Consider the following 15,468-nt stretch of genomic DNA (forward strand, 5'->3'; position numbering starts at 1 on the left):
CAGGGAAGAATTCCTTCCCAATATCCCATCTAAATCCACCCTTTTCCACTTTTAATCCATTCCCCCTCATCCTATCACTATTCTTAATTTATTCCAACTTCTCTGAGTCGGGAGAAGTTGGAATAAATTAAGAGAAAGATCCCAACTGAGAGCCGAAAAACTCAACCAGAGTGGAAAATCTCAGCCCACGTGTGGGAAGATCCGGATGCTCCGGTTTCTCTGCTGCCCCACTCCCACTGCCACAGCGTCAAAAGCCCGGTTGGGTGGTGAGAACCAGAGCTTGGGCTGGTCCTTGTTACGTCCAGAAACTTGTCACACCTCGTGTAATGGCCCTGCTGAAACCTCCCCAACCACGGCCAGGGACAGCAAGGATGTCTCCATGGAGAGCCCACGCTGGCAGAGGAGCTCCAGAGCCAGGAAAAAAATCTTGGATGAAACCATCCCAACCCCAAGGGTGTGGCCACCAGGGCACAGAAACAAACAGTCCTATCTGAGAGCTCAATCGTGTCCTCCACTGGAAGAGATAATGGGCATTTTCCCAGGAGGGTTGGCCAAAAAATTCAAGGCTGCGTTGTTGTTTGGGTTTAGGGTTTTTTTTAATTATTATTATTATTTTGGGAAGGCAAGGAATGGTTTTGTGAGGGTGGAACAGAAGGAGGGGAAGGGATTAGTCCAGCTCAGGTGCATCCCTGCACATTTCAGTTGGGTTTGGCTTCTTCCCACCAGCCCTGGGGTTTGGTGAGGGCAGCTCAAGTGCCAAAATCAAATCCATCTACTGGCAGATGATCCCCTCTGAGCCCAGAGGAGAAACAAGGGCTTGGAAACCTCATGGATGGCAGCCTGGGAGGGGCATGGGAATCAAAATCCACCCACACGATCCAGGGAACAACAGAAGTGTTCCAAATCCACCCTGGCTTTGCAGGCACCACCTGCATGCCAAGGAAAGGGCACGGTAGGAAAAACTCGCCCTGTGCTGATTGTGTTTGACTCATTCCCAAATTATTAAACTGTCAGGGAAAGCACAACCAGGTCTTGAGGGGACTCTAAAATGTTTCAGCAAAGAATTTCCAAAGCCTTGAAGCTGAGTTTTGTTCCCAAAGTCACAGGCATGGAACAGTGGTGGTTTTGGTTCCTCCAGCTTTGCTTTGCAGCCCAATTACTGCTCAAGGAGCAGGGGAGGAGGAAGGAAAGAGGGTCTCCAGTGGAGATAAAGGTCCATGAAAATTTCCAGAAACTTGTCCTTCCATTTCTGGAACAACATTCTGGAACGCCATTTCTTGGCATCGGGCCCAGGTTTTGCTCCCTGACTCCCCACGTGGAAGAAAATCCACTTTCCTTCAAGCTGAAAGGGAGATGGGATGAAGGAAGTGCCAACAGAAACAAATTTGGGATTGGCCGAGCACCTGGAGGCCAAAAGCTCTGCCCCAGTTCCCTGGGAATGGCTTTCACCGCGACATCCTGGAATCTCCTCTCCTCCACAGCACCAAGTGCCTCTGGTGGCACTTCCAGAGCCAAAATCCAGCCGTGGCATCCCCTCTGTCCTCACTGCCACCTAGTCCTGATGCTGGGATGGCTCCTGCCCACCCCATCTGATCCGTCTCATTCCCCTGGGGAAGAGGGGGATGTACCATGACATCCAAGCAATCCTCAGGAATCCTCAGGAATTGCTTCCTTTGGGTTTCTCAGCCACTGGGCAGGTTCACAAAGTACTCTGATAATGAAGAAGAGCTGTGAATCAACTTCTACACCAGTAAATCAGTCAAAAACTTGGCATTTTCCCACTGTCAACACTCCCCGTGCCAAGAAACTCCTCCCAGTCCGTGCCCAGGGCACAGATTTGGATGTTTTGGGGAGGGAAGGGTGCCACCAGCACGCTGTGACACGTGTCCTCACAGCTGGGGGACATCTCCTGCCCTGTGCTGTTTATCTGCTTGTTTGGAGCCTCTCCCTGTAGGATTTAACCTCAGGACCTTTCTCACGTGCTTGCCTCTTTCCATTCCTGCAGTGCCAAATTTAGGGTGGAGGATTTGGGGTGGGAGGTGACACGATCTGTGGGGACACTGATGGGACAGCCTCCAACCCGGCTCCCTCTTGCTGCAGAGAAGAGGAAAGAACATTTTGGGAATGCCTGGGAGTTGTGGAACACCACTGCTGCTGGTTTCCTTGGAAGCAGGACTGCATCCTGGGGAAGCTCTGTGTTACTGCCACCAAACCTTGTGGGGCTGGGGGTATTTTGGGGAATGAAATGTGGTTAAATGTAGAAAACCACCAAGCTCTGCTTCCTCTGAACCTCTCTGAGCCCCAGAGCAGGCAGCAAACCTTGGGAAGAGCATCAGTCTGCAGATAATCCAACCCTGCAGCAAGAACCACGTGTCCAGGAAAAGCTTTGAATTGTAAGCACAGGAAGAAGAGAAACATTTTTTAACTAAAAGTGAAGAGATTTAGATGAGATATTGGGAAGCAATTCTTCCCTATGAGAGTGGTGAGGCCCTGGAATGGAATTCCCAGAGAAGCTGTGTCTTCCCCGCCCATTGAAGTGTTCAAGGACGGTTTGGATGGGGTCTGGAGCAGCCTGGGATTGTGGAAGGTGTCCCTGCCCATGGCAAGAAGTGGAATAGGATGAGTTTTAAAGTCCCTTTCAATCCAAACCATTCTGGGATTCTCTGGGGTTTTTCTGCTGTGGGGAGGGGGTAAAGCACCAGCTGCTCCCTTTCTCCCTGCTGACATCCAGCTGGGAGCTGGCTGAGGAGCAGACAAGCAGGTTTCCCAATTTTCCAGGGTGGAGCTGATCCCTGAGCTCCTCCTTGCTGTGTGGCAAACCTGTGACAGGGCTGGGCGTGGGCAGCTGCTGGAGGGGGAAGCAGATCAATGGAGCTTTGCAAGGTTTTCTGAGGACACGGGGCTCTGCATCCCATCCTGGAACCCACCTCGCCCCAGGGACCAAATCCTGGTCTCAGAGCTCCTCCGTTCCCACCATCAGGACACAACACATTCCAGGGACCAAACCCTGGTCTCAGAGCTCCTTCGTTCCCACCATCAGGACACAACACTTTCCAGGGACCAAACCCTCGTCTCAGAGCTCCTCTGTTTCCACCATCAGGACCCTCCAAGTGGAACAAAGGGTCCTTTAACCCACCAGACCTGCTGGGCAACCTCACCCTGTCACCCTGGTGACACCAAACCAGGCAGTGGCCAAGTGAAAGAGGCCCTGAGCAATGGCCACACCCTTATCTTCACCCCTGGGCCTACACCGAGCTCCTTTGTGATAAGGAGGAGGGCTGGCATGTCTTTCTGCAGGCCTGGCTCCTAAGAGAACTCCTAAAAAAAGCTTTCCAGTGAGTCAAGGAACAGCATTTCTGGAGGAGGGAGCGACGTGGGAGCGTTGCCAGGACAGGTTGTGGGAAGGAGGAGCGTTCCCAGCAGTTGGAGCAGCACGGAGCTGCAGAGGCCTGGGAGAGGCCCAGACACTGTGAGTGGGCACCTGACCCTCCTGATCCTGTTCTAAGGTCATTCCTGGATGAAACATTCCCAAGGGACGGAGATCTGAAGACGCCTAAGGTCACCTGCAGTTGTTATCTCCATTTTTATCACATGAATCAGACATGGAGTGACTCTCCTGAGGCTGGACACAGGGAAGTGGTGGGAAAGCTTGAAGTCCCACCAGGACCATGCTCTCCCAAAAAACTTGGGAGAACTTCTTCCCTGCTCCACTTCCCTGGAGTTGCTGAAGGAATCAGGTTGAAGACAGGGTGAAAGCTCAGAGAAAAGGAGGGGAAAAGTGGAATTTCCATTATTAGGCCAAATAGTTGCCCCATGTTTTGGCTGTGACCATTCCTGGAGGGAGCCAGTGGAATTTGGAGGGGCAGGAAGCTGCACAAAGAATCACTGCAAAGAGGGAATGCATAGGAAAATCAGGAAAAATCACCCAGAATGGGGCTAAAAAAGCACAGCCCCATCCAATCTGATCCCCTCTTCACTCCCCAAAACTTCATGGGTTCTAAGAAAATAAAATTCCTTTCATGCTGCCAGGCCCATCCCAACAATTTTGGGCATTCCCAAGAGGGGGACAGAGGGTCACACCCCCTTCCAAGCTGCCCAAGCTGCGGATTAAAACCTTGCAGGTCTTTGGGATTTGCATGTAAATTCCCCCTGCTCTACCACAGGGTGCTCCAGAATTATTCCGGAGTCCAAAGCAAGGCACATCCCAGATTGCCATCCCTCTTTACTCCTCAAAACTTCATAGGTGCTAAGAAAATAAAATTCCCTTCATGCTTCCAGGCCCATCCCGACAATTTTGGGCATTCCCAAGAGGGGGACAGAGGGTCACACCCCCTTCCAAGCTGCCCAAACTCTGGATTAAAACCTTGCAGGGCTTTTGGGATTCAGATGGAAATTCTCCCCTATTCTAGCACAGAATTATCCCGGAGTCCAAAGCAAGGCACATCCCGGACTGCCAACGGCATGGGAGCAAGCAGACGCTGGAGAATGGCCAGGACCTGCTGTCAGCTCGGGTGGAATCAGCAGGATGGACACACAGCCTGGACGGATCCTTGCCTGGGCTGCTTCCAGCCCAGCTGGCTCATCCCTCGCACGGCTGCTCTCCTTTTTCCCCTGGAAATTGCTCCAGGATCAGCGGCTCTCCATGGGCTTGAGCATCCCATGGACAGAGGCAGCAGCTCCCTCTCGTGGGCTTTGTCTGGCTCTTCGTGCTGGAAAGCAGCCAGAATATTCTAAAAAAGTGGGTTTTTTATTGCTGTGTGTCCTCCCCCTGCCTTCCCGCAATTCAGAATATTCATTAGTGCCCCAGGCATGGAAATTTTACGGAAAAGTGCCAATTTTCATCAAATCCCACCTTGTTGGTGGGTGAGCTTGTTATAGTTTTGCCACCTTTTTTTTTTTTTTTAATTGGTTTTATTTTCCTCACTCAGTCTGGGATTCAAAACAACTCATATAGGCATGGAAGGGGTTGATCCTTCGGATTCACTTCTGGAAAGATTTGGGGGTCTCCATGGAGCCATTCAGGTGTCCTGGCAAGGGGGAGTCATCCCAAAATCTGCAGTTTGTGGGGCAGACACAGCCTGAGGCATCCAGCATTGAAATAAGGCCAGGACACGAATCCCCAAAAGTTATTTTAATTTGGAATGCTGGAAATCCAAAAGTTAACAAAAAAGAGGAATGAGAATTTTTAAAAACACATTTTTGGGGGTTTTTTTGTTTGTTTGGTTTGGTTCGTTTTTTGTTGTTTTGTGGTTTTTTTATTTATGGGGGTTTGTTTTGTTTTGTTTTGTTTGGGGTTTTTTGTTTGCTTTTTTGTTTTGTTTTGCTTGAGTTTGGTTTGTTTTTTTTGTTTCATTCCATCTTGACCGCAAACAGCTCCAGAGGTTCCAGCTTCCAGCTTTTGGTTTGGAAAACTCCTGGTTTCCCCAAAAAGCTGGAATTTTCCCCCAAAGCTGAATTTCTTGCACTTTTTCCACCCAAACTCCCAGCAGAAAAGTGTCACAAGCTCAGAGATGTGTTTATCCATCCCTGACTGGGAACAGCCAGGTCACTTCTCCCCTCTCCATATTCCCTGGTTTCTGTGATCCAGCCAGTCACTCTGTTATCCCAAAACCAAATAAGGACCTCACCCCCTTCCCTGAACCCTACAGAAAGTCAGGAAACAGCTCTGGGCTTGCTGTGCCTCAGAGAGGAGGTTTGGGGTTTTCCTGCCCTGGCAAACACTCATCTCATGGTGGGGGTGGCAGGGGGACAGTGGGGTGGCCGCTGGTCACATGCCACTATCTGATGACCCCTCATCATGGATCCCTGCCTTGGCAATTCCTCTCCCTCTTTTTTAAAGGTTTGATGTCTCTGTCTCATTCCCTCCTCCCTCCCAGCACTCCTCAGCCTCTCCCACACACATGGATCAGCAGAGGGATCAATTTTTCCATGGGATTTGGCTGTTGGTGGCTCTGATAGCAGAGATGAAGGGTGACAACCATCCTGGACATGAAGGAACCACGTCACAACTCCATCCAACACGTCTCTGAGGTATTTACACTGATGATTATCCACAGCCAGGCATTTATCATTCCATTTGGAAGTGTTGCTCCATCTCAATTCCACGTGATCCTGCCGGCTCCAGACGCTGAAAGGGCTCTGTGTTTGCTTTGTGCTGCCTCTCTCAGTGCCATGCTCAGGGAATTCTTCTTCCAGGGAGCTTTTTCCATGCATTTGAGGACAATATCTCCTCCTCTCCTTTGTCCCTATGTGTATCAGTTTGGGTATTCCCTCCCCAGATTCCTGCAATGACACGGGGATGAGCCTCTGGAGCATCTTCACCCCTGTCCAAGTCTTTGGATGGGGTCAGAGAAGCTCAGAGCGGTCTGGAGCAAGGATAAAACAATTTTTACAACCTTTTTTTGTTTAGGATCCTCCAAACACCTTCCCAATCCAAGGGGTGGATGTTGCCTTACAGGACACAGCTCGGGGTAATTTTCTGGGCAGCCTCATCCGTGGGGGAATGACTCCCATCTCTCCGTGGTCCCGACTGGCCCTAATTCCTGGCCAAAATTAGTGGCTGGGAATCACACCCTCCTCTCCTTCCTGTGCATCTCAGATGTCTTGGAGAGGAGTAATTGCCACCAGGGTTGATTGGCATTACGGGAGGAGGGATTTCCATATCCTTGAGCTGCAGTGGGAATTACAGGATCACGGAATGGTTTGGGTTGGAAAGGACCTTGAGGATTATCCAGTGCCACTCCACGCCATGGGAACACCTTCCACTGTCCCAGATTGCTCCAACCCCTCTCCAGCCTGGCCTTGGACACTTTCAGGGATGGGGCAGCCACAGCTTCCCTGGGAAATCCATTCCAGGCTCTCACTCCCTTCCCAATAAAATTTTATTTCCAATATCCCATCTAAACCTCCTCTCTTTTACTTTATTTTTAATGCTGTAAAAAAAAATAACCCTTTATTCTTCAACCATGCCCAGGATGATTTATTTTCCCTTTCTATTATCCATGGATACAGGGAAGTTTTTCTGCAGCAAAGGCACAGCAAATCAAGGAAAAAAACCCAGCCAGTTTTGCTTTAAAGCAGCAAAAAAATTTCCCAACTGTGTTTTCCTGCAGGCTGGGGGAGCCTCTGTCTCCACGACTGCAGGAAGAATAAATCCAACCCAATGAAATATTAATTATTAGCGTCTGTCCAACTGGGATTCCTCAGTGCTTTCAGAGAGTGGAAAAATTCTGGCACACAGGAAAAGAACCACACAAATCCCTTTTTGTTGTTGTTTTGTTTTGTGTTTGTGAGGAAATATTGTGCGATGAGTAAATTAAGAGCTTTGGGTTGAGGTAAGGGAGGGGGCTTGATTTGCTTTAGGGTGGGAAATAAAAATTCCCCAAGAGGGCTGGGGAGAGATCGTGCTGTAAATAAGAGGAAAAGGTTCCTTCACATGGCAGGAGAGTGTGAAGGAAAGCACAAATTGATTAATAAAAGAGAGACACGCCCCTGAAAATTCCCCGTTCTGGAGGATTTGGAAAGAAATCCTCCAATCTGAGCAGCCCCAGGCTCCAGCCTGAGGCAGCCTGGCTCAGCGCAGCTCAAAGCCCCTTTTGTCCCCGTTGTTTACCAGGCTGGGGTTGGAAGCACAACACAGAGTGTCATCCCTTGGCTGAGCAATGTTTTGCAGATCTGGGAGATTTGACTCGAGCTAAAGCATTCCCATGATTTTTCCAGTGTGAAATTCCTCCAAAAAGTGTTGTTTAGCAGAAAGGAGAGGCACTCAGAGCACATCTAGCAAAGAAAAACCTCTGTTGTCTTGTCATTGTTTATTTTTCCAGCTTCTTTTTACCCTTGTTTCTCTGCAGCCTCTGGAAACATCTCTATCAAATATTTGACCTCTCTGGAATCTCTTTTCCTTGTAAACCTCTCCAAGTTTTCTCAGCAGCTCAACCCAAGTGCTGCAAATGCTTTTCATGAGGGGAAGCAAAGGAGGAGGCACCGATTTCTTCTCTCTGGTGCCCAAGACCTGAGGGAACAACTGGAGATCTGTCAGGGAAGGTTAGGCTGGATTTTAGGAAAAGCTTGTTCATCCAGAGGGGGTTTGAGCACTGGAACTCCCCAGGGAAGTGGTGCCAGCACCAAGCCTGACAGAGTTCCAGAAGTGCCTGGAAAAAGCTCTCCGGCACAGGGTGGGATTGTTGGGTTTGTCCTGTGCAGGACCAGGAGTTGGACTTTGGTGATATTTGTGGATCCCTTCCAACTCAGGATATTCCATGATTACCCCGCTGTTGCCTTGGAGGATGTCTGAGGAAAAGGTGAGTTAATGGATGGTGAGTTAATGTGTGGAAGACACAATTCCAAGCAGTAGGAATTGTGAATCCAGGGAGCTGCTGGCCCTGGGTGAGGCCACGTGGCTCCAACAACAGCAAAGCAACCTGAAGGAAGGGATTCCCAGGGATGCTGGAAGTGGAGGTGGAAACAGATGTGCACATAAGAGAGGTTGTTATTTTTGCCCAGAAATTTCTACTCTGTAACTCCTGCTGCACCCAAAATAAGAAAAAATTCCAGGAGAAACTCCTCTGGAGATGCAGGAGGTGCAGAAGGAACATCTCCCTCCCAAAGCTCCAGGACAAAGCATGACAAGAGAAATATTGAGGGGCTGAAGCATGTCCAGAGAAGGGAATGGAGCTGAGGGAGGACCTGAAGCAGCTGAGGGAGCTGGGAAAGGGGCTCAGCCTGGAGAAAAGGAGGCTCAGGGAGATCCTTCTGACTCTCCAAAACTCCCTGACAGGAGGGGACAGCCAGGGCTGGGTCAGGCTCTGCTCCCAGAGAACAAGGGACAGAATGAAAGGAAAAGGCCTCAAGTTGCTCCAGGGAAGGTTCAAGATGGACATCAGGAAGAATTTATTTATGGAAAGGGTGGTCAGGCATTGGAAGGGGCTGCCCAGGGAGGTGGTGGAGCCCCCATCCCTGGAGGTGTCCCAGGAACTCCTGGATGTGGCACTCAGAGCTCTGGTGGGGAAGCTGGAGCTGCAGAGCTCAGGGATGAGAAGAAAACGAGAAGAAGCTTGGGAGGCACCACAGGACAAGACAATGACCACAATACTTTATCTATTCCTCATGTTTGATGTCCAAACCCTCCTGGGGGAATCTGGCCAAGCTCTTTAGTCCTTCAGGGTCCGTTTTCTCCCAGCAGGTGAAGAAGGACACGGAATGGGACACCCTGGCACCTCATGGGCGAGCCAGCCGGGGCCCTGGGCACGCACTGAGGTTGCACAGGAAGCTCTGGCAGCAGTAGGAGGTGTAGGTGGCCAGGCCCAGGAGGAAGTTGTGGTGTGGGCAGGTGCTGGAGCACTTCTTGGTGATCCTCTTCCAAATGGACAAAAAGCCTGGCCCAGAGAAGGGAGAGGGTGGGATTAGCAACGGGGTTTGTTGAGGGATCCTTGTGCAGGATGGAGTTGGGATGATGAGTCCCACAGTCCCCCCACAGCCCCAGAGATCAGCATGAGACCCATCCTAGTCCCACCACAGCTTAGGAATTGTTGGTGACCTCCTACACAAGGAATTCCATATCCATGCTGGGCATCCAGCACTTCCCAGCATGGATCCTCATATCAAGACTTTTTTAGGTGTACAATGACAACGTTCATTCATGATTTAAATCACACTTCAAAGCTTCTCTGCTTGAAGAAAATAACTCTGTTTCCTGCTATATCTGGCTTGGATCACAAATAGTGTGACCAGCAGGACGACGGAAGTGATTTTTCCCCTTTCTTATCACTGGTGAGGCCACACCCCAAATCTTGGTATCAGTTTTTGGGCCCTCACAGCAACAAGTTTAGGAGCTGGAGAGTGTCCAAAGAAGGGAATGGAGCTGGGGAAGGGTCTGGAGCACCAGGAATAGCTGAGGGAGCTGGGGGGGCTCAGCCTGAAGGAAAGGAGGCTCAGGGGAGACCTTTTCACTCTCCACAACTCCCTGAGGGTGCAGCCAGGTTTGGTTTAGGCTCTGCTCACAGGGAACAAGGAATCAATGTTGAAATTTATTTATTCTTCTTCTGAAGGATCCTTCTTCTTTTCTCAATATCCCCTGATTTTCAGTGCAGGAATAAAACAACAGCCGAAGAGAAAAATCTCCATGTGTGATGGGGAGGAGAATTCCAAACCTTCAGCACCGCCAGGCTGGGTTAGAAAGGCCTCCACCTCCAACTTGTTCTTCCCAACGACTCCTCAGCCCCTCACAAATCCAGCCCAGACCTCACATCCCATTCCTGAGTGCCCAGGAGGGGATCCAGAGGCAGCACCTACCGATTCCTACGGAGGCCACGTTGGTGACACAGTACTCATCCTTGTCCGAGCACTTCTCGGCCTTCAGGCAGCTCCAGTTGCTTTGCTCCCAGTTGCAGGTGTAGCAGTACAGGGAATTTGCTGCAGGAAGAGACACAAAACAAGAGAAGGGGGAGATGGAATCATCCTGGCTTGTGCTGAGGCTTGGGAGGAGGAGGGCAGGGGTTGTTCCTCTGTGCTGAGGCCATGCCTCAAATCCTGTGTCCAGTTTTGTCCCCTGATGACAAGATTTTGAGGGGATGGAGCGTGTCCAGGGAAGCTGGGGAAGGGTCTGGAGCACCAGGAGCAGCTGAGAGAGCTGGGAAAGGGAGAAAAGCAGGCTCAGGGGGGATCTTTTGGCTCTCCACAACTCCCTGACAGGAGGGTGCAGCCAGGTGTGGGTCAGGCTCTGCTCCCAGGGAACAAGGGCCAGGAAAGGAGGAAAAGGCCTCAAACTACATTAGGTGGGACATCTGGAAGAATTCCTTCACAGAAAGGGTGGTCAGGCATTGGAAGGGGCTGCCCAGGGAGGTGATGGAGTCCCCATCCCTGGAGGTGTCCAAGGAATGGCTGAACATGGCACTCAGAGTGGTGATCAAAGGTTGGACTTGAGGATCTTTTCCAGCCTAAATGATTCTAGATTCTATGAAATGCCAGCAAAAATCATCCCCTACTTTTCGTGGAATCCCAAATACACAAGGTGCAGGTCTGATAAAAGCCATGAGGCTGAAAGAATCAATCCACGCTTCCAATTCCACATCCAACCTGGCCTTGGACACTTCCAGGGATGGGGCAGTCACAGCTTCTCTGGGAATCCTGTGCCAGGGTCTCACCATCCTCACAGGGAAGAATTTTTTCCATATATCCAAACTAATTTTTTCCATGTATCTAACCTAAATTTCCCCTCCTTCAATTTGACAGGCCGAGGGCCTCAAGTTTAGTGAGATGCTTGGAGCAGGGAAGGGCAGGGACTCCTGGAGGAGTTTCCAAGGATGTCCCAAGGCCTGGGGTCACTTTTTCTACTTCCTGGGGGCTATTAAACTGCAGCCTAATTACGCAGAAAGCACTGGCAGATGAAGAGGGTTAATTGGGACCTCCATGACTTAGAAAAGCCAGGCTCCCCCGCCTTTGTCTTTGGATGGAACAGCAATGCCCCCAAAAATAAATCCAGAACCTTGATTAAAAGGCAGAGAAGATGAGGAGAAGGAATTTTTACTCTTTGCTGTCAGAATTCAGCCCGAAAACACACACAACGAATGCTTAATTTTTACTGCCTGGATAATCCAATGTGGATTAGGCCAGGCTTCATTTTGGCACTGAGGACAACCTCCCTGTCTCCCGGGCCTTGTTAACAGTTGGAAATCTGTCAGGACCACTGTTCTGGTGAGTGAACAAAGCTAAATAGCAGAAAGGTATTCTTAGGCCACAATGAGCCAGAAATAACTATTCCAAGGAATTCTTTTTCTGCACTAGACATGTGGCACAGTTCCAAGCACTGGCAAAGCCTGTCCTGCTCTCCAAAATGAGGAAAAGGTTTATTCTCTCTGCTCTGTAGAGGATATAGGATCATATTCCTTAAAGAAGGCTGTGATTTAATTTACCGTCTCTCCTTGAAATAAAATGCACCATCTACAACACAAATACTATGCAAATACCCACCACCATTAACCCATTCAGCCCACATACCAACTTCTCCCTAATTCCCCAATTTTGTCCCAAAATCTCTGAAGTCAGCAAGGTGTGGGCTCTTGTAGATGGGTATAAACAGCTGCACAGGGCCAGATGTTGGAGGTGTGGCCCTCATGGACCAGGAACACAGAGCATTGTGCTGTCTTCATCAAGATTTGGGAATAACCACAGCCTTGCACCACCCCGACAGGACAACACCCTGGAAAGTCTCTCAAAGGCAGCCCAGTGGGAACTGCCTCCTTTTTTCTGTCTTGTTTCCATAAAAAATCCAACAGGACAAGGAAAATTCCAACTAAAAATTAAACTTTTCACACACCCAGATTGAGATTCTAGATAAACAACCTCAAGACGAGCACTGTATCCTTCACCTGCACCGTTCCAAGAGCTGAGGAGCTCTCTTCCGTGATTTCTCTCCCTGGATATGAGGCATTCCTCACTTTAAAACACCCAGCTATACTTTATCTAGGAGCAAACCTCACCTTGAGCTGCAAATAGCACCAAAGCCAGCACCGCAAGGAGGGAGAACTTCATCTTCTCCCGGTCGTCTCCACAGCCCAGGAAAAACACCCTCACCTGGGGACAGGATATAAATCTCCCCTGCCTTTGGACGGGGTGATGAGGAAGCCAACGATTTGGAAAGAGTGGGCAGGGATCATGGATTAGATGAGAGGCCAGGAATGCTCGCGGGTTGTTTTCTCACCTCGGCATTGCCTTCAGGCTGGGCTGGTGATTCCAGGGAGCAGTGAAAGCACTCTGGGAATTCACACCATGTATTGGGATTAATCCTTTAATTCATCTCTGGTCAGGCCAGCAGTGCTGTTGATGCCTGAGTGGGGGTTTTGTTCTGATCATTGCATCTGTGGCCAGGTTATTTCCTTTTCTCCAAGGAAAATGGGAACAAATGGTATTAATTAATGGAATTGTCTGGGTGGATTATGCCAAGTCCGTTTCCAGGGTTAGACCTGGAGAATTCCCAATATCTACAGGCAGGGTAAACCAAGCTGGATATACATGGGGACAGGAAATGCATCACTTGGTTACCTACAAAGTCTTAAATCATAAAATCATCAAATGGTTTGGGTTAGAATGGACCTTAAAGACCATCTCATTCCAAACCCCTGCCAGAGACAGGGACACCTTGCAGTGTGTCCACCCAACCTGGCTCTGAACACTTCCAGCAAGGGTTAAAAATATCTTTGTCCCCTTTTCCATGGAGCATCCAATTCAAAGTCCCACTCAATACCAGTCAGACAAAAACATTCCCAGCCTTTACAATTTCTCAGCATGAAAGGGGAGGAGCTGGAGCTGATAACTTCATCCCTTCTGGGGCTTCAATCCAACTGCCTGTCACACTTGTGCTTCCAAGGAAGGAGTTATCAGGATGTCTAGTGCTGGACATCACCTCCATGAATCATCAAGCCACCAAGGAGCAGAGAGGGTGAAGCAGGAGGAGCCCCTTGGAGTGAAGCCACTTGGGCCATCAGGTGTCTGCTTATCCCTTCCTTCTCCACCCTGGAAAGAGAGCAGAGACTGACACAACCTGGGACTTAGGAGATGGGAAAGCAGAAGAGGCAGAGGGTCCAAAAACACATGGAAGAAAGATGGATGAGGCCAGGGTTAAAATGATTGGGGGTCAACACGATTTTCTTGTCAGGAGCCAAGTGAGATGAGCAAAATTCCCTGAAACAGAGGAGATGCTCATCTAAGACATTCAGAACATCCATCACTGGATCAATCACTGACCACAGTGAAGGCACGGCCAGAGGAAGTTCAGAGACACCAAAACCCACGACATCTTCCTTTTCAAGGAAACAAAAGCTGGGGGAAATCTTGCAGAGAGCTTTTTTTGCTCGATTCACAGATATTTTGGAGGTTTCTCACACCACCAGCTCTGCTGACATAACACTGGATCAACAGGATGGGGAAGTCATGCCTGATAACCTCAGGAGCACTGGCCAATCCTCACCCATGGATCTACACCTGGGTGTGGGGAGGATAAACCACATCTCTTGCCCAAGAGATGAAGCCATGCCAGGTTCGGGGACGGCGTGCCCCAGGAATGCCGGAGGTGTGTCCATGTGTCCGTGCTGCCAGGTGTCACAAGGCAGTGACCAAAGAGCAGGACCTGTTCCAGGGAATAAGGATTGGCCAGCCTGATTCATCGTGGCATCAGGGGTGACTCTTTGGGGGAGTCTGGGAGTCAGCCTGGGAAGGCAAGGCTCTGCGTCCTGCAGCGGTGGGAGCAGCCTGGAAAAGCTCTATCCTTTTGTTTTCACCAGTTCTGGCTATTTTTTTGAGGAAAAAAATGGGAAAATAATTGTGTTACTCTTCAGTTTGATCAGGACTGTGGACTCTCCACCCCTAGAAGTGTTCAAAGCCAGGTTGGACAGGGATAGTGGAAGTTGTCCCTACCCATGGCAAGGGGTTGAAATGAGGGTCTTTGAGGTCCCTTTTAACCCAAAGTTGGACAGGGCTTGGAGCAATCTGAGATATTGGAAATTGTCCCTGCCCATGACAAGGGGTTGAAACAAGAGGGTCTTTGAGGTCCCTTTTAACCCAAACCATTCCATGATTAACAACGTCTATTCCCTCCGTTCCAAGGAGCGATGACACAAATAATCTCCTGCCTGACACAGATCCAGAGAGAAACCACCAAATCCACATTAAAATCTGCTCCTCACTGACAGCCAGAAGAGGCTCTCCAAGGCCATGGGAAGTGGTCCACCACAGCTCCACTGGCAGGAATGGCCTGAGGGACAAGTGGGGTGATGGACAAAAGTGCACGATGGGTCAATTCCCATTTTGGGGGTTGCCAGTGGCCCACTGAACCAGATTTTTGGGAAGTTACCATCCCAGCCTTGGGGATGTGTGATGCAGGAGTGAGGTGTGGCACTGCCATGGCTGGCATTTCCTCAGGATGGTGGTGTCACCCTGGATGGCCAGCACACGGAAGCAGCATGACTGGAGCATGGAAGGCTTGACTGGGTCAGGGCAAAGATCTGGAAAAAAGGTGTCCCAGTATCCACAGGCTACAGCTGTGGCAGTAAATTCAGCTTTTCCAGGACCATTTCCAGCACAGAGGCCAAGAGGTGGATATCAGCCTCTTGGGAATAATCATTCCTTTGTGCCACCTCTTCTGTTTAATTCCAGGTATTCCACGGAGTAATGATGGTTGATCCATCCTAGAACCTTGCCAGGGAATGTGCCAACAATTAAACCAACTAATTAAATGCTGTGGATGATGTTCTAGAACAGGGATGTTCCTAGCAACTGTTTATTTCCCTAGCTCAGGTTCATCCTTGGAGATCAGGCCCTTGCAGGCATTTCAATCACATCCTTCAGGATAAGAACTCGATCCTGGATTTTACTCTTGGCTCTGCAACACTGCACTACATGCCTGTGTTGGAGCCATGGAAATGTGGCTTTGTTTGCCTGACTCTCTGGAATGTTCTGGCTGTTGAATCTTCCTGG

General features: G+C 49.7%; 1 protein-coding gene across 1 annotated transcript; it reads right to left on the reverse strand.

Moving 5' to 3' along the window:
- Nucleotides 1–9,216: 9,216 nt before the first annotated feature.
- LOC131094674 (lymphocyte antigen 6E-like) lies at nucleotides 9,217–12,528 on the reverse strand. The gene is made up of 3 exons (XM_058042285.1): nucleotides 12,477–12,528; nucleotides 10,291–10,410; nucleotides 9,217–9,374 (listed from the first exon to the last, which is right to left on the reverse strand). The coding sequence occupies exons 1-3, from the start codon at nucleotides 12,526–12,528 to the stop codon at nucleotides 9,217–9,219; spliced, it is 330 nt and encodes a 109-aa protein (XP_057898268.1).
- Nucleotides 12,529–15,468: the final 2,940 nt, after the last annotated feature.

The sequence above is a fragment of the Melospiza georgiana genome, chromosome 1 (assembly GCF_028018845.1).
Source record: "Melospiza georgiana isolate bMelGeo1 chromosome 1, bMelGeo1.pri, whole genome shotgun sequence".
NCBI classification, from domain to species: Eukaryota; Metazoa; Chordata; class Aves; order Passeriformes; family Passerellidae; genus Melospiza; species Melospiza georgiana.